Source organism: Carassius gibelio, chromosome A20 (genome assembly GCF_023724105.1).
Source record: "Carassius gibelio isolate Cgi1373 ecotype wild population from Czech Republic chromosome A20, carGib1.2-hapl.c, whole genome shotgun sequence".
Taxonomy (NCBI): Eukaryota; Metazoa; Chordata; class Actinopteri; order Cypriniformes; family Cyprinidae; genus Carassius; species Carassius gibelio.
The window spans coordinates 22,784,604-22,803,405 of NC_068390.1; the positions used below are offsets into that span (position 1 = coordinate 22,784,604).

Here is an 18,802-nt window from a genome sequence, read left to right on the forward strand (position 1 = left end):
CAGACATTTCTAGGTGATTTAAAGATAAAAGGATCAATCTCTATTACAGATCTGAGCCTGAGGAGAAAAGTGCAGGCATTTAGGCCATTTTTATCGTCAGAGATACACTACATCACTTCTGGCCATTTTATAGTAGGCTACCTCAAAACACATGCCCTGCAATGCTTCACAAGCATACACAAGCTTCACTGAATATATATCAGTGGTGTCAAAAGTATTGGCATTCATTACTCAAGTAGAAGTATAGATACTAGGGTTTAAAAAGACTTTTGTAGAAGTTGAAGTATCAACTCAAGCTTTTTACTCAAGTAAAAGTGTAAAAGTACTGGTTTAAAAAACTACTTAAAGTATAAAAGTAAAAGTAATGTAAGGGGAAAAAAATGCCATTAAGAACAAAAGCTTAGGCCGCACCACAGGGGCCTATTGTACACTACCCCACCTCCTCAAAAAACATTTTTCTAAAGGCCATAGGCCATAATGACTATAATGTTATATTAAAATGTTCATGTTGAAAAATTTGGGATGCACTAGGCTTCCTGTTTCAGCCGCATATATGAAAATACAAAAATGGTGTGCACATCCCAAACATCCAATTAGGACAAAGGTGCAAGACAACTAAATGATATAGACAAATAAAGAAGTGAAGTCTGAACACTGAAAACTACTGCTCCAGAGGAATTTAATCAAGCAACGTTTCGACCTTCAGGTCTTCCTCAGCCGCATATATGCCCATTTAAAATGAACGCACTTTAGTACAATGCAAATACATTAAAGGACTAGAGATATGATGACTAGTTGCCAATAAGTATTGTTATGGTGCAAAAAGTCAAACTTCAGAGGCTTGTCATCAATAACTTTTAATGGAATGTAAATGTACATCCAAGATTAGCTGCAGGAATCTGCGAGGGCAATGGACAAGAACATTGGTGCAGGCTTAGTAACAATTACACTTGTATGGTTGTCTATTTACAATAAACATTATAGTGCTGTCAAAATGAATGATTAATCCAAGTGATTAATCAAAAACTAAAACTGAAAAAGAAATCATAATCCTGATACTTTCTTGATTGATAGCTTCTTGTATTTGGTACATACGTCTGCTATGTCCAGTGTTCGGGGGGTAACGAGTTACAAAGTTGGTATAGCCTTCTTATCACAACATTGTCAATCGCATCGTCAATCGAAAACGCTAATTTATTAAAACGTCTCGCTACCGAACTACCTACAGTAGCTTAATTTGTGGAGGACAAAGAAAAAGCACTCATTTGGTAAATGAGCCAGTGAGAAATAATAACTTTTAAGTAGGGTCCAGTGCCTTTTCAATACTTTTAAAATGGTACCGGCTCCTAAACGGTGCCTGAACCGATACTTTAAAAAAAAGAACCACAAAAAAACTATGGATAACTTTAAAGAACATTACAAATATTTAAAATAAATCCACAGCTTGTTGTGCAAGTTGTGCTTCCCTTAATCTAAGGCTAATAAATGTATTTCACAATCTGGGTCATTATTTAATACAGAACCACACATAATGTTTCTACTGTATCTCTGTCACTCACTCTGATATAAAAGTTAACATGAGTGCTGTCTGTCACTGTCTTAAATCAGTTCTGTGAATTACTGTATGGTCATTCTTTTATAGCAACAATGTCGTTTTTAAAATACAGTACTGTGCAAAAGTCTTATGGAAAAATTAGTATTTTCTCCCCAAAAAGGGTTTTAAGCCAGTTATTTATATCTTTTGCTGTAGTGTGTCAGTAGGAAATATCAGTTTGCCATTAATTTTAATAATAATCTAGTGCGATTTTGAATGCACAAGCAGTCTGACAACGGCAAAATGAATGTTTGGAAATGTAAACTGATATTTTATACTGACACATTACAGCAAAATATATAAATAACTGTCCGAACACCATTCTTTTAAGTGAAAATACTAACGTGTCTAAGACTTTTGCACAGTAGTGTATGTATAAAGTACGTATGATTAAATTAAGTATATTTAAGTAAGTGTAATTAAAGTATGTGGTCGTTCATATGTGTTAAGGGCTAGATTTTCGCTGGAGGAAACGGCTGTGGTGTGATGAGCGAAAACTTTACATATGAGAAACCGACTGCTATCTCGTGACTTTTTGTAAACTGTATTTATGACAAAGAACTGCACAGATATGGATATTCTAACAATCTATCGATAAACACACACCTTGTGTCCTCTGTTTGTTTAAGTGCGCATGCGCTGCTCCGTTCGCGGTCTGCGGATTGAAGAGCGCGCTGAAAGACGGGAGGAGACCGGTCTGACGCTGGTTTCATGTGAAATTTAAGCGAACTGACTCTGAGTTGATCGGATACCGGTTCCATACCCAACCCTACTTTTAAGAAATATATTTTTTGATAAACGAACCCAAAACTGTCTATGTCCTGGCTGGACTGTGATGTGATTTGTGTCACGTGCAGGTGCGATGGATCGCGTACAGACCAATAGGGTGTCGGAATGGTATATGTTTATACTACTTTTTTTGAATGAGGACAAGCAGTAACGAAGCTATTTTTAAAATGTAAGGAGTAGAAAGTACAGATACTTGCCTGAAAATGTAAGGAGTAGAAGTAAAAAGTCGGCTGAAAAATAATTAATCAAGTAAAGTATAGATACCCCAAATTTCTACTTAAGTACAGTAACGAAGTATTTGTACTTCGTTACTTGACACCTCTGATATATATATATATATATATATATATATATATATATATATATATATATATATATATAAAAAAGTAGGGGTCTCATCTGCTGATGTGGATTCGTACGAGCTTTCAGGATAAAAATGCAATACATATAAAGTGCTCCATGGATCTGGTAATCAAGTTACATGCATGGTTTGCCATTTAATTGGGTACAGTATTTGAGATTTTTATTAAATATTTGCTCACTATATCTATACAAATGAGCAGATGATGGACTATTTAATAAATTATTAGCTGAAATGAAAGAAGCAAAGATGGGAAAATAGAGGAGAGAAAAACATTTCTTTACAGATTTAGGCTACAACTATATGCAAGAATTAGATGTTTGCAGTTTCAGAAAAAAGTTTACAGTTTCAATGCATGGCGCTGGCCTGTGCAAAACTCATTGCTATGTTGCTAAGGTATTTTGAGTAGTTATTATTGCATTGCAACATATGATTTATTAACATCTTGGATCGAAATGTTTTGCGTGGTTGTTATTATGTTGCTATGCAGCTGCTGGAGTGTTCTGATTGATTGTCTTTGCATTGCTAAACAGTTGCTGTGGTGTTCTATGTATATGTAAAGTGACCTTGAGCTATGGAAAGGCACTACATAAATTAAACTTCTTCTTCTTCTCCTTCTTGCATTGTAACATATGTGGTTGCTAAGGTTTTCTGAGTGGTTGTTAATATGCTGCTATGGAACTGCTAGAGTATTCTGACTGGTCATTGCGTTGCTCTGGGGTTTCAAAGATGTTCTGATTGGTTTTCTTTGCATTGCTATGCAGTTGTTGGGGTGTTCTGGATGGTTGTTAATACATTCTTGCTGATGTGTTCGTAGTGGTTGTCATAGCATTACTTATGCACTGCTATTGTGTTCTGGTTGTGACTATGTTGCTATGTGGTTGCTGGGGTGTTCTAAGTGGTTATTTCATTGCTAAGTTCTCAGTGGTTTTTATTGTATTACTATGGGGTTGCTGGGGTGTTGTCAATGCATTTTGTACTTACATGGTTGCTAAAGTGTTCTGAATGGTTGTCATTGCATTGCTACTTTACAGCTGCTAGTGTTGTGAGTGGTTGTCATTGCATTGCTGTGTGGTTGCTAAGGTGTTGTGTGTGGCTGTTAATGCATTGCTATGTGGTTGCTGGGGTGTTCTGAGTGGTCGCTAGGTTACAACACTATCTTGCTCTAAAAAACAGTTAGACGGATGCAAAAGGATTCTAAAAGTTGATGACATATTAAAAACACAACAACCATGGTGGCACAAGCAACAAACAGCACAAGATGGCCAAAGATGTCCAATGGAATATTTCTGAGAGGATCTGAAAAAGCATGGGACATATGCTAATTGAAGCACCACAATTTGAAAACTAAAAAATAATGATAGAATACAGGAAAAATAGTAATAATAAAAATCTAGATAAACTAGTCAGTCTCACTATTTGATTAGTCGCCAGTTGCAAACTGGCTTAAAACTCTCCTCCCAAGCCCTGCTTCCAGCTCTAAAAAGGATTGTAGACCCATCTGTGGCAGTGAAAAACTGACAAAAACAAAACAATAGATGTCTTTTCTGACCTTATTACTAATGCAAGTTGATGATCTGCAACGTACTTATTAAAACTCTTATGGAGCTTAGATATAAACAAAAAAACACTGGTAGCCAAGCTAAGCGATTACACATTGCAATGAAGTACAAAATCAGTTGTTACCTTTGAAAGGTCACCCACTTCCAAATAGAAACAGATGATGAAGACGTTCCAGGCGACCCACAGCACCAACCAGACTGCATACTGTGAAAGAGACAGGAAGAGGGTGTTTGAAAGACCTATTTTAACCTCAGACCCCAACCACTAACTAACCAAATACACATTTGCATATGTTTGATTAATTGGACTGAAAAAGCGTAAGTGGGGTATTTTCTCTGTAATTAATTCTCCAAAGTGTGTTCCTTAAAACAATCAGCCTCCACAAAGCTGGAATCTGCCAAAGAAGCGGTGCAGGCAGAGGATGCATTTTGCAACGGAAGCAGGAACCCTGTGTGGGAGTTTGTGAGGGTGGCTCGCTCCCTGGTTCATGAGCTAATGCTTATTGAAATAGCCGGATGTGATTATAAAACAATGAAGCAGGTTCCCCAGCAAAATCGCAGCCGGCGCAGGGGGGTGTCTTTAAAAATAAAGCAAATTTTGGATAAATAAACACAGGTCTCATTCTGTTTTAGATCATTAGTGATTTCAACTAACCTACTAATTTGTTCCAAAGACGAGGGTACACACTCACGAGTGTTAGCAGCGCAGAGCATTTTTTACTGATTAAAATGTAAGAGGTCTGTTAGGCAGGCTGTGATCTTTAGATAAAATAACACTTATCTGATCCAATTCAAAGTGAGACAGGTGAGTGCAAATGAAATACTGAGCAAGGGGAAATGTAAAATCAATCTGAATTACCTGATGGGACTTGAGAGGAAAAATACGACCTTTAGCACTTGAAAATGAGCAGTTAGTGATATGAATTTTGAGTAGCTCCACAAAATTGACTCTAATAGATAGATCAATATGGACTCAGCTTTGATAAAAATGAGCATGTGCAAAGACACTACAACTTTGTATGTAGATCAATTCTAGGGGTGTGCGCCAATCAGATTTGAACAGTGAATTATTTTTACATTTTTTATTCAATGATATAAGTTGAACTGTGATACAGTATGCAACATTGGAATGTAAAAAATGGAATTAAAACAAACTTAAATTCAAATAAAATGATAAGAATTGTTTTAGCAGCAAAATTAAAGTTGTCAAACTCTGACTGTTGACTTGATAAAACCTTTTGAAATAATGTTTTAAAAACTTTCAAGTACAAAAGTATTAACTAGCTGTAGCAATGCTACAGATTTGGTCACTTATTTAGCTTGGAGACCAACTGAACACCAGCTTAAATCTGCCAAGATTAGCCAATTAGTTTAGACTGGTTTTAGCTGTTTGTTTGTTTTCAGCTAGGACATAAAATTATCTGTTGTTGTATGTAGCTGTAGTCAATATGATCTCCAACAGAACTGAGCATCAACTGAGCGCCATTTATTAAGGCTTACTTTGTACAAGAGTACAAGGTCGTGTCAGTCACAATGTACAGTAGCTGTTCTTTACTAACAGATTTGCAGTTATATATGCAAAAATCTGTGAGAGCCTCAGGCTAGGGCCAAAGATCAACACATCACTCTCGTCTACCAACTGCAGCGTGGCTGAAGTATCTCCACACATTGCTGTATAAGAAGGAGCCTCCTCCGCATGTTGGAGCTGAAGGGGTCCAGACGGAGCGATTGACTTCAATTAGGTCTCATAATCATGCTTGATATCTCCAACACACATTCTGAGTTGATCCAGAGGGAGGAGGTTATGAATGCGTTTTCAGCAAGGGCTGTTTTGGCCGAACCTTTGCCCTAAGAACTCACACTTGCAAACGGAGCGCACCAGACCGTTGAGACTCTGAATTTTGCCATCTTGAAAAGTGACATGTTGTCGGGACATTAGATACAGAAGATGTGAGCATGTAGTGGAACCTCATTTGGCCCTTTGCCAGCCACTGGAACGTGCCAAGTTGAATTAGAATAAAAATTTATCTGGCCTGACAGCATTCCCAAAACGGATATAAGCAAGAGTAATGTTCGAATGTGAGCAATTTATCTCTGTAGGAGGCTCTCTCTTCATCTCTCTGACCAGCCACTGGTCCTAGACTGAAAAATTGAGCATTGTTTAATCCAAAGGGAGACACATAACACTAAAAAGGCAATCTGCTTCATCTCAACTGGGTGACATGGCCCGCGTCACATTTGAGTCAATGACCGGGTCCGTCAGTACATTGATATATCTCTGATATGCTGACCAGGGTGTTAAATGTCCGTTGACTGTAGAGAAAAGTCAGTCACAACAAGCGGTCTCATCTCAGCCCTGCTAAATGTAGTGAACAGCAACACTTCTCTCTTAGCATAATATATTAGGAATGACTCGATTGATGGACTTGACACCAATATAGATAATATGTAAAACTATCACTTGAATAATTTGTTTCAGAATATTTTGTCCCTCAGTTCAGTTGTTTAGTTATATATTCACACAGCAATCATTTTGATTGAAAAATTGGACCAAAACTACTATAAGGAATAATCATTTCTATGAACCGAGGGAAAGTGGCAATAAAGCCACTGATCTTTGTTGATCCATCTTAAATATTCTAACCAATGAAGGAACAGTTTGCTCATATCCCTGGCAAAAAAAAAAAAAAAATCTTAACACCAGCCTAAATTGGTCTTAGTTGGTCTCCCTCTTGTTCAGACTGGTCTGTTGCCTGGTTTTACAAAGGGTTTTAGGTGCTTGTCAGGCACTCAGGCTGAGAAACCGGCCCAACACTCAGCTTAACAAAAGTTTAGCCAACTTCGGAAACTAGACCTACTGAAAACTAATCTGACCAGAATGGGAATCCCATTATGCCAATCCGATCTTCAAGCAAGATAGAAGGCTATAATAAACCTACTGAGCATATGAACATCGTGAAAGTAGCCTAAATTAGTTTTCTGTTCTAGAAGACCATCTTAAAGTAGCTTATACCAACAAACCATTTAAGGCTGGTTTAAATTGGCTGTTTATTTTAGCAGAGATGTGACTATTATTAACAGGTGGTTGTCTTTATTTAAATATAGAGTAGAGCTGCAACAAACTGATTATTTTGATAATCGAATAAACGATTATTAGACCGATTAGTTGACTAATCATCGATTATTTAACCGATTAATCATAAGACATATAAAATATACATATTCTAACAAATAAATAAGGTAATTACTTTCGCTTTTGAAAGTCACATTATGTAATTACAAGTATACAATAAATTTATACAAATAAATATATTTGGCACACAAAATGAGATGATAGAGAGAAACTCTATTATTTGCCATTAAATTAGCTATATGACAAAGTAGCTGAATGACAAATAATTCTGCCTATTAACATCTCTTTTTGTAAGTCATTTGTATAAGAAACAAATTAAAGGTAAGTGATAGGACATTTTATTTTTGTCTAAACATTTTATTCACAACATAATCTCTCTTAAAATACCTTATGGGGTTATGATAATCAAAACAGTCCTGAGCTAGATCAAACCAAACTAAAACTTTAATAAAATATTTTTTCCCACTAATAAAAAGATTGTATCATTAGCTAGCTCCACACTGTCGAGCTGCTTTATAACAGAAAATCAAGTTATAATTCTAACTGAATGTTACACTGACTGTCGACTAAACATTTCAGCCGAATAGAGAACCAAAGTAAGGAGGAACTACAAACTACAGGTCTAAAAAAACCACCCTATAACTGTCTGAGAACTGTGCATGATACAAAAAAATTACATTTATTGACAAGTCTGTCCATTGTCACTGTGAAATAACAATCATATCCAATTAGGGCTGCACAATGTGTTGTTTAAGCATCGATATCGCGATGTACGAATCCACGATACTCACATCGCAGGATGTGCAATGTAGGCTGTCGTAGTTGATCCGTTATTCATTAACCATACCTGTACTGCAGAGATAATTACACAACGCGTGCCGTACACGTCTGATTCGCAAACTAATGTTTCCTTTGAACCGATTCAATTTAATGAATGGTTTAAACAACTGACCTGTCCAACACTGAACTCACCAGTCTGAATTTGTGTATAAAAAAATGTAACACTTTACAATAATGTTCTATTTATTAAACTATTTATCTACATTATTTAACATTTACTATTACTAAACTGCACTTCTACAACATAGAGGCTATAGCCTTCATTGTTGAAATTAAAATTTGTACAGTATTTGTTAACATAGTTAATACACTGTGCAACAATGAACAGCTGAGTTTTTATAAACTAAGATAAACAAAGATTAATAAATATAGTAACAAATGTATTGCTTGTGGCAAGTTCATGTTAGTTAATATGTTATCAATTCAAACCATATTCTAAAGTTACAAACAAATAATTTACTCTAATTTAAATAATACTCTGATGTTTAAATCATTTAAAATGAGAATGTAAGTGTGCTCACCCCTTTTTTGTTTATAAGAAAAAAATTAGATTAGATTTCATATCGCAATATATATCAAAGAAAAATAAAATATCGCAATATAATTTTTTCCCAATATTGTGCAGCCCTACATCCAATCATAACATATTTGATGCTTGAGAGCACATGAGGAGCAGGCTAGACCAGTGAGATTCCATTGAAACCAAACAACTGTCAAAATGTCATCATGGTCGTAAAACATTAGGACAAAAACTTATATTCATTACTTATTGTTATGTTGCACTGTGCATGCTAGTATTTGAAGTGAGACACTTTTCTGACACCAGTGGTATTGACAGCATAACGTGCAAAAGGGAAAGAGAATATATATCACATACTGAATATGAAAATATGTGGAAACTCACCCCGGTCACATATCGCGGTCTGAACTGTACTGTCCCAAAGAGACCTAGAATCACTGTGATGATATGGATGAAGTTTGTGAGGATTGGAGCCCACTGGTATCCAAGGAAATCAAATATCTGTCGCTCCAGGATGCTGATCTAGAAACGGAACACAGAGGAAAAAGATACTGACTTACAAGGCAAAGATGAGGACAATACACTGACATGTAAGAATTTATTTGCATAAAGGCGTAAACAGATTTTCTTTTAAACCAGCTTCAGGGGTTAACAACCCTCTGATGTCAGCTGGAAGGCAGGGTGAGATGACGGACTGCGGGGCCACATGTAAACGCACACGCGCTTACATTATACATGCAGCCAGAGGAACAGCCCTGTCACACAGGCAATTAATTAGGGCCAAGACGTGCCGCGCACCGGAGTCAAACCCACCACCCTTTCCAGAGATGACTTGAAAATTAAAGCTGGCAAGTCCAGCCTCGCAGCTCTGGGTGCTCCAATCTCAGCCACTGATTGGACATGACACTGATGTCAATACCACAAGCTATGGCACTTCCAAAAGCAGACCAAGACAGGGTCACGGCTTCATCCCCAAAGGACCCACAAGCAGCCAGCCTCATAAAGCTAATGCTAATAGCACTTGTGTCTCCAGCTGCATTCACAAAAAGCTGTGTTTAACAAAGGTCTTTTCTGGAAAGGTAACCAAACAAAAATCACGGCATTGAATCACTTGATTTGTTTTGTGATGTAATGGGGATAGTAAAGAGCAAAGATTCGGAATGAAGGTTGTTAAATAAAGCTATTGAGGTCACAATGACCTTTGTGTTTTCAGCGGTTGCATTTTCAAACATCTACTCAAGTGAACATCAATAGAGGCTTCAGAGGGTTCAATAGCAGCATGAATCAAATGACTTAAAGTCGCACTGAGATGCTGTATTTAAGTGTTTCCTATTCAGTGCTGTTTTTGCAGCAGAGGAGAACCTGTTCAACCCTACAGTCCACCCAGTGGATCAAATAAATACAATATTTAAACTTCTGCTGAAATTAATTATTAATTGTACTTTTTAAAATTATAACATTGACTAAATAAACAAGTATTTAAATTTGATTAAGCAAAACAATAGAAAAATAAATATTACATATTAATTGTAATAATCCTGTAAAATTTTTGTTCGCACAAGGAGTCTAACAGCAGCCAGTGCTCCACACAGAGATCTGATCTCACCATCATTCAGTCTGTCTGGAATAACATGAAGAAACAGAACAAACTGAGACAGACTCAATCCAGAAGAACTAATAAGATAATTGAAAAACAATGCGCAAGTGCACCTAGGACAAAAGCTTTATTTTTTATTTTTTTACCCATAGTGTGGTCACACCAAATATTGATTTAATTTAAAGTAAAAAATAAAATAAAAAACAAAAAAACAAGCAATGTCGTCATAAATACAGCATAAATACTGGAAGAAATATTTTAGACAATATCTGGGGCCTTCGAGACAAACTTAAACTATTGTCATATGAGTAATGATACTAATTTAAGTATCACAAACCTTGCTTTGACACATATGAATAAAAATAAAGTCCTGTGGTTTGTGAGTGAATCAGAAGTTAATGGTGTTTAATGGTGGTAACCGTGATGGTGTTTATTGTTTGTGTGAATGACACTATGCAACTTTTATAGCATTATTTCAGTTTCATGTTACCATGATGGTGTGTAGTGTATGTATGAATGAAACTGTGCACCTTCTATATATATTATTACTTAAACGCTGCTTGTGGTGGGCTTTGGTTCATCATGTGATTTCCTCAATACCAGCTGCATTTTGTGGGTATCAAGGTTGATATATTAATATTATATCATTTAATGAAATGACTATATTTAACTGTAAATTTAAGTTAAAACCATAAAACCTCAAATGTTTCTAGTGTATTTTTACTGTAAAATTCTGTAACACACAGCCGCCACCTACATTTTACAGTGTAATTAAGCAATAGTTCATGCCATAAATCTATCACCAGTGAACAAAGCTCGGGAGTCTATAAATCTGTGCATCCTGCTCAGTTCTGCCCAGTGATGACCAGTTCGGGACCCCCTCCACCCCTGGTCTCCCAGAAGGACATTTCTTTCTATTGTCTTCAGGACATTTCTTCATTTCCGTTGAGCTTCTGTAGCATACATCTGGTAAGCGTGCCTGTCCCAAACACTTACGTCGTTGATCATAATTAAATGTATTTTACTGACAACACCAAGCAACACCAGCGCCCTTCACAGGCTCTTAAGAATCATCACAACTCTAGGGTGCAGTTGAGATTAGTTTTGTGTCAGAATAAAACTGGTTCCCTTTCCAAGTGGCATCTACGTTTTTTTTTTTAACACAATAATGTTTTGCCTTTCCATTCAGCCTTCAAATAATGCTCTGTTTTCAGTGTGTTCTTTATGAATCATAGAATGTGATTTCCCCCTACTCTAGCTATTGTTTATTTTCCCTGTCCTCCATATATTCTCTATGCAACAGAAGAATAATAAGAATGATATGTCTTCTGAAAAGGACGCAAAAGAACCATAAAAGTATCACTTCAATAAAACTTGTTCTATATTTTAAGACTTCTGAAGTCAGACAATAGCTTTGTGTTAAGAAGTTGTTACAAAAAAGGGTTTCATTTGAATGTTCATAAGATAAGTAGCAATTCCCAGTTTGTCCAGTTTGTCACTTCATCCAGTCACAGCAGTTAACTGCTTACTGGAGGAAAAAATTATTATTAAATAATGCCTCAAAATTTGAATGACTCCCAAGCATCGCTTCAGAAAAGTTAGAATATAAAGATATAAAGTCACATGGTCTCGTTTTAACATTTTAGAGCCTTTATTCTGATATAGAAAAGAGTGACCAGTACAAATCTTCAAATATTCTCCTTTTGTGTTCATCAGAAGAACGAAAGTACAAGTTTGAAATGCCAACTGGATGAATACATAATGACAAAGAAAACAATAATTTTGAAGGAGTATTCATTTAATAGGTTGTTTTCCATTATCCACCAAAAACTGTGTAAATATAAGCTGGAGAGCATGATAGCACTATGCTCAATCCATAACACATTCATTATCAAACGCGCTTCTCGTCGAATGAGCCATGCATTACACCATATTCACAGAAGAATTGTTCACCCATAGTCGTGTAGCAACTACAAGCACAAAAAAAAACAAAAAAAAAAAACAACATGATTGACTGACCCGACTCAGCAGTTCCTTTGCTCCAGCAAAGCCTTTGTTAAAAACTACAGCCACCCCAGAAATCCACTAATAAACCACATGTCATGGTGTTGAAGGGAGCCCATATGCCAGCACAAAACACAATCTGCCCTGCCTGTGAAGAGGTTGCAAAATGCAAATATGGCTAATTATGCTATATTATGTTGTTTCGGTGAAAGATGGTGCCTTGACAATGGTTTTAAAACACATCTTAATGGCACTCAAATTCATGGTTCTCTTCTGTCAGGCTTTTGTGGACACCTGCGCTTATTGACAGAATTCCCAAAAGAGCTCCGGCATTAACACACGTCCAATAGGGGGATGGGGTTACAAGCTTAAGGGGTTTTATGAAGAGGCTGCAGGTTCTTGTTTGAGGTGGGGGACCAGGATCATTACAACTGTGGCCCATGGGCCCCCTTTTATATAAACAGTAATATAAACAGCACTGTGGGGCAGCTGTGCTCAGGGTGACAGATTTATTAAGTAATTTTATACATGAGTAATTAGATCTATACATATGAAAGGAAAATTATTTTTTAACCAAGGCTGTTTATTTGATCAAACTACCAATACAATAAAAACTGTAAAATTGTGAAATAGTATTACAATTTCAAATAACTTTTAGAATTTTAATATATCTTAATAATAATAATAATAATAATAACAAAAAAACATGTTTTGGCCGCATTACTTCAGTCTTCAGTGTCACATGGTCCTTCAGAAATCTAATATTATCAATGTTGGTACCAGTTGTGGACACATTTTTTAAGGATTAACTAATGTACATAAAGTAAAAAAAATTATATATATATATATATATATATATATATATATATATATATATATATATATATATATATATATATATATATATATATTTATTTATTTATTTATTTATTTATCAAATATATGTATTTCAAAAATGTATTATTTGTTTTAATATAAATGTAAAATCTCAGTCTTTTTTAATAATAAACAGTATTAATAATCTAAGGTATCCTTGCTGCATAAAAGTATTCATTTCTTAAAAAATAACATCCTACTTATCACAAACTTTCAATGATAGTATATACACACATAGGGCAGGACATAAACTCAAATCTACATTAAATGCTGCATGTTACTGCAATTTACATTTTCTTATTTGGTAGACACTTTTATAACTTACAGCTCATTCAATGTAATCGTTATAGCAGTATGTGGGAATTGAAACAATGACCTTGCTGGCACCATGTTTTGTTAGTTTGAGCTATGAGAACATTGCTTTAAGCTATTAAAGTGGTAAACAGCCCAGAGTTAGCATAATGAACAATATAACTTGACGGAAGAATTGTTTAGTGCAATTATTAATAGTATGCAATTATTTATTGTACATATTGCAGTTTGCATCATTTTATAGAAGCAATAAGCCACTGAAGACCACGTTCTATCATTCAACCATGGTTGAAGAGGATTTTTGCATTGTTTCTTGATAACAACACTCTTTAACTTTGGTAAATTGACAAAGATGAGTTAGAGTGTCAAGCTAAAAGCATCACTAAACTGATTCCGTAATGAATATCGAATCCAAAGGTCAGCATAACCAATTCCTGTAATGATATTTCCCTTCCTTATGCGCACATAATGTTTTTTCATGATTATTACTTGGCAGCAGAAGTATCCCATTAGTGATTAGCCGCTGTAAGGCATGCTTTCAGTCCGTGATTGAGATTAAAGTTCGTTCTCCCTGTGAGAAAGCTGTATCTCATTCTCCCAACCTTGTGCTTTCGCTCGCCTCTCTCCCGCTTCGCTTCTTTCTCCCTTTCCCCCATTTATAAATTTCTTTCGGTGCGCAGGGACATGTGCAGCCTTTAATCATAGAGACAAAAGCTAATCAATCAGCAGGGGCAGGTTGAATAGAGAGCTTCACGGCGCATTCAAATGAAGCTTGCCGAGTTATAGTGTTTCCCAGTGTTAGAGCCACAGAGCATTAACTACAAAATGAACATGGGCTAATGAAGGAGGCTCCTATGCAGCAAAGCAGAGCCAAGGCGCATCTTGGCCTGCCTCCATTGTCCGTCAGTAATCCAATTCCATCTGCTGCTGCCGCCAGTGATTTTAATGTTGCTCTGCAGAGATGAGACTGCAAGTGCCATTGTGTCTCATTTATGTCTAAACAGTGGATTTGGATGAAGTATAACTCTATAAGTCTCACAATGGACTTTATGCAACACAGAAAAAGACACATTTATGATTCCAAATGAATATGATGCTTTTTCTTAAAGGTCTATTTCTTTTATCGCCAGAATATTCTCAGACAGAGTCAACTACTGTAAATAAATAATTGTAAGTGATCAAAGAGCTTATAAACTTTGCTTGTACAATAATGTGAAGAAATCTAAAATGCACAGTGACAATCGGAGACATTGAAGGACTCCTGGTGTTTCCCGTGGCATGTTATGTACAATAGACATGTTCATGCAAATAATATTAAAAGAAATAGAACTTTAAGAAAAAGCATCATATTCATTTAACAAAAATTTAATGTGGTTTTATTAACAAAGTTCGGGAGAAGCACGATCAGATAATCATCCAATTTGGTACAGGTGCATCTCGTTTAGCTAATCATCTTATAGCACGCACGCGTATATATATCCAGTCTTCCTACCTCCTGTCCCACGACAGTTTTTCGGCATAGACCGTCTGTCAGCATTCGGTTCGCTCTGTCAGCATTCGGTTCGCTCTGTCAGCATTCGGTTCGCGCTGTCCGTCATCTTATCACAGGCCCAATCTTCCTTCCGACGAAGATATCTATCCGCCGAACACCAACAAGCGTCATCGCGTCAGCTGCTCTTCTCGCCAAGCCACACGTTGTGGCCAAAAGCTCGTGCAAATCCTTGAGCTCGCCTCACTCGGCAACACGATTTTCTCGCCAGGACCGGGCTCTATTATAATGCTGGATTGCAGCCGTGCTCCAGTTCTCAGCGCAGTAAACCTCTCTCGCTTTTTCAGCCGTGGCGCAGTTCGATGCTGCCTCCACTAGCGGCGAAGACCGTGCGTTGTTGTAGTGGCATGTCGTTCGTGAAAGAATCGTTTTTTCGAATGAATCTTCTAGGCGAACGAATCGTTCTCGGTTTACACTCATTCATGAAGAATTTTTCAGAGTTGTCATCCACAATGAGCGAGTTTCATATGAGTCTCAGAGATCGAGAGCTCTCATTCGTGAACGAAAGGACTAAACCGGTATACATGTCGAGTTGATTAAACAGATACATGTCGTTCGTAAACGCAAGGAACTCTTATCAATTTTGTTAAGATGAGAGTAAACCGGGTCAGTTAGCCATTTAGCATGTCAATCTTGCAAAATGTAAAGCGCAGTTATAGGTACTGTGCACATATTATTTACATATTTAGCATACAAAAGATAAATTCCACGTTTAATCCCCGATTTATGAACGTGAATATATAGATCAATATATGAACCGTCTGACCAAACAATTAAAATGCTAATCATGCAAGAAAACCTCGTGATTTGCTCATCTGAACAATTTAAATAGACGTTATATATAGAATGCGCTTATGAAGACGCCAAAATTTGTTAAACGGCGTTATGACTTAACTTTGTCCGATGACGATGCCACTTTTTAACCACGAAGCAAAGGCTTTTTGCAGAGTTGTCATCCACACCGAAATGTCTAAAGACATTACATTTGCTTTACTGTGCATGTTTAAACCTCACTGAGATGATACAGACATAAGTTTCATGCAATTATTCCGGCAGGATCAATTATTTAAGGACATATTTCACCATTTACTGGCATGATTATTCAGAATTTTTCACGCTACTGCCTCGTGTTTGGCTGCAGAACAACAAGTGTGAGTAAATTTTCTATCGTCTTTTTAGGACTGTCATATGAAAAGCATGCAAAGTAAATGTCTTTAGAAACGGCTTGAATTTGAATTACTGCAATTAACGTTACTGCTATAGACATGTCTATTGGTACAATGGTTTATAAAACTAAACATGCTACATTGTTTCAAAGCCTCTATTTTCACAGTCCATACTAAAACAGGAAAACAGCATCCCAAATTTATCTGCTCCGGAGGCTGTTTAAAAGGGCCCAAAGGCCAAAACAAGAGGAAAAGATGCTTTTCCAACAGGACTGTATTAATTCAGACAAGGTTTGAGCAATTGTCAAATCAGCCAACAACTACAGCAGCCAAAGCAAGCATGAAGCTACTTTTACTTGCAACACGGGCCTGCACATCTCAGTATTTCCATCCTGTTACTTCTGCTAGCAGTGCAGGCTACACAGGTTCTTCAAGACATCACACACCCCAGCCCCTTCCCACGACCCACAGCTACAGCAGCTGAAGCAAACGTGAGGCCGCCTCCATTCGTAAACGCGCCCTCAACTCTTCCGCTCCCTCATGCTACTAACCATTTTTCTGTTCAGTGGCCTCCAGCTCCAGATTTGCCAGAAGGCAGAGGGTACCAAGACCTATTATTGGTCAGGCCGATTATCTTATTTATTTATATATCTATCTCGAACCCTCTTCAGCCAACCCCTCTAACGCCAGCTCATCCCCTTTCACTAAAACTCCTAATCTACCATAGCTAACTCTCCTAACATGCCCTATCTATCTGTAATGGTCAATCCTCACTTCAGCCATCCTTCCGCAGGAGCTTTCTCTGTATCTCCCCACCGCCGCAGCATTGACCGCTCCCGCAGGAGCCTTTTCTGTTTTTTCCTCACTGCCGCAGCAGTCTCCGCTCCTGCAGGAGCCTTTTCTGTTTTTTCCTCACTGCCGCAGCAGTCTCCGCTTCCGCAGGAGCCTCTACCTATATTTCACCACTGCCGCAGCAGTGTCTGCTCCCGCAGGAGCCTCTACCTATATTTCACCACTGCCGCAGCAGTGTCTGCTCCCGCAGGAGCCTCTACCTATATTTCACCACTGCCATAGCAGTGTCTGCTCCCGCAGGAGCCCTTTCCATCCTTCCCTACTGCCGCAATTCTCGCTGCCGCAAGAGCCTCAAAAATAAATAAATAAATAAATAAATAAATAAATAAATAAATAAATAAAAATATATATTTTATGTCCATTCTCCAATTCAACCTCATCAGGCTCGCTTTTGTCTAACTCCGGAACGCCCAATCTAAATTCACGATGGACCCTCATTTCATCAACGACTCTGGTATAAAAAAAAAAAAAAAAAAAATTAATCGAGTAACAAAATGTGTTGTTGCTTAATTATACTGATGTGCGCATGCACAGTAAATCTGATGGGTAGGATAAAATGTCAGGACCCCGGACCTTTATTTAGTCGGGTTGACGTACCTTTTCAGTTCTGTGTATGTGATGTGACGCTAGTTTTACTTAAAGTCAAATGCCCATGAACTGACTGTCAGAGCAGTTCTGGAGATGTTGTTCATGTGTTCAAGTCCTCATTTAGTGAGACAGCAGACGCAGAAATTACCGTGAGAGTAATGCGCGCTTCAGTGTGTGTGTGAAAAAGGAAGTCGCGCTCCTGCTCCATTCATTAACAGAGACACACAGAACATGCAGGATTTACATTTAAACACTGTTCCGTCTTAATATTTAGAGATATTAATTCGTGAATCAGATGTAAGTGCAATTACCTATTTTGATTAATTCATTCAAAAAGAAAAAAAAAAAAAAAAAAATTTCATTGCGAAAGAACCCGACGTGAGATTTAGAATAAATTAAAACAGGCTTCGAAGCAGAGGAATTTGCCTACATCATTTTTTGTAATCGCGTTACTCGAGGAATCGTTTCAGCCCTAATCTTAAGCAGCTCAAAAGGGGCCTCTCACATAATCCGATAGATGCCCTCGGTTGTTGTTCATCAGACATTTAAAAAAAAAAAAAAATGTTATATATTCCTCCTTAAATCATGTTGTGTACTTGAATAATAGAAGCCTCTCAGTTATCGTTTCTTCGGCCAAAGTAAGGGCCCTCCAGCCATCGTTACAATCTCCTTGCCTATTTCAGCATCGGACAGGGCTCTCCCTTCCGGTGCAGCTGGGCAGTGGCTCCCTTCGGTCGCAGTGTGAGCCTTTCATCTGTCATTGAGTTGCGCTGCGCGCTCAGCGGCAGATGGGGGTATCCCTCCCGGTGCAGCAGAGCCACAGGCCCCCTTCGGTCGTTGTGACAGCCCTCCATCCGATGCATCAAATTAAGCCGCTTATACAGTCGCAAGGGGGACTCTCCCTTCCGGTGCAGCAGAGCCGCAGCTCCCTTCGGACGCAGCGAGAGTCCCTCCATCAGTCGCGTTTTCTTGCCTACTCCGTATCGGACGGGGCTCCCCTACCGGTGCAGCAGACCCACGGCTCCCTTCGGTCGCAGGGTGAACCCCCCGTCTGAGTTA

General features: G+C 37.7%; 1 protein-coding gene across 1 annotated transcript in view; it reads right to left on the minus strand.

Moving 5' to 3' along the window:
* The window catches only part of LOC127938555 (sodium/potassium-transporting ATPase subunit beta-1-interacting protein 2), a 155,373-nt gene that overhangs the window by 90,688 nt on the left and 45,883 nt on the right, over window positions 1–18,802 (minus strand). The window contains exons 2-3 of the mRNA XM_052535255.1: window positions 9,184–9,321; window positions 4,431–4,511 (exon numbers count right to left, since the gene is read on the minus strand). Coding sequence (XP_052391215.1) covers window positions 4,431–4,511; window positions 9,184–9,321 — 219 coding nt within the window. The remainder of the gene's footprint in view (window positions 1–4,430; window positions 4,512–9,183; window positions 9,322–18,802) is intronic.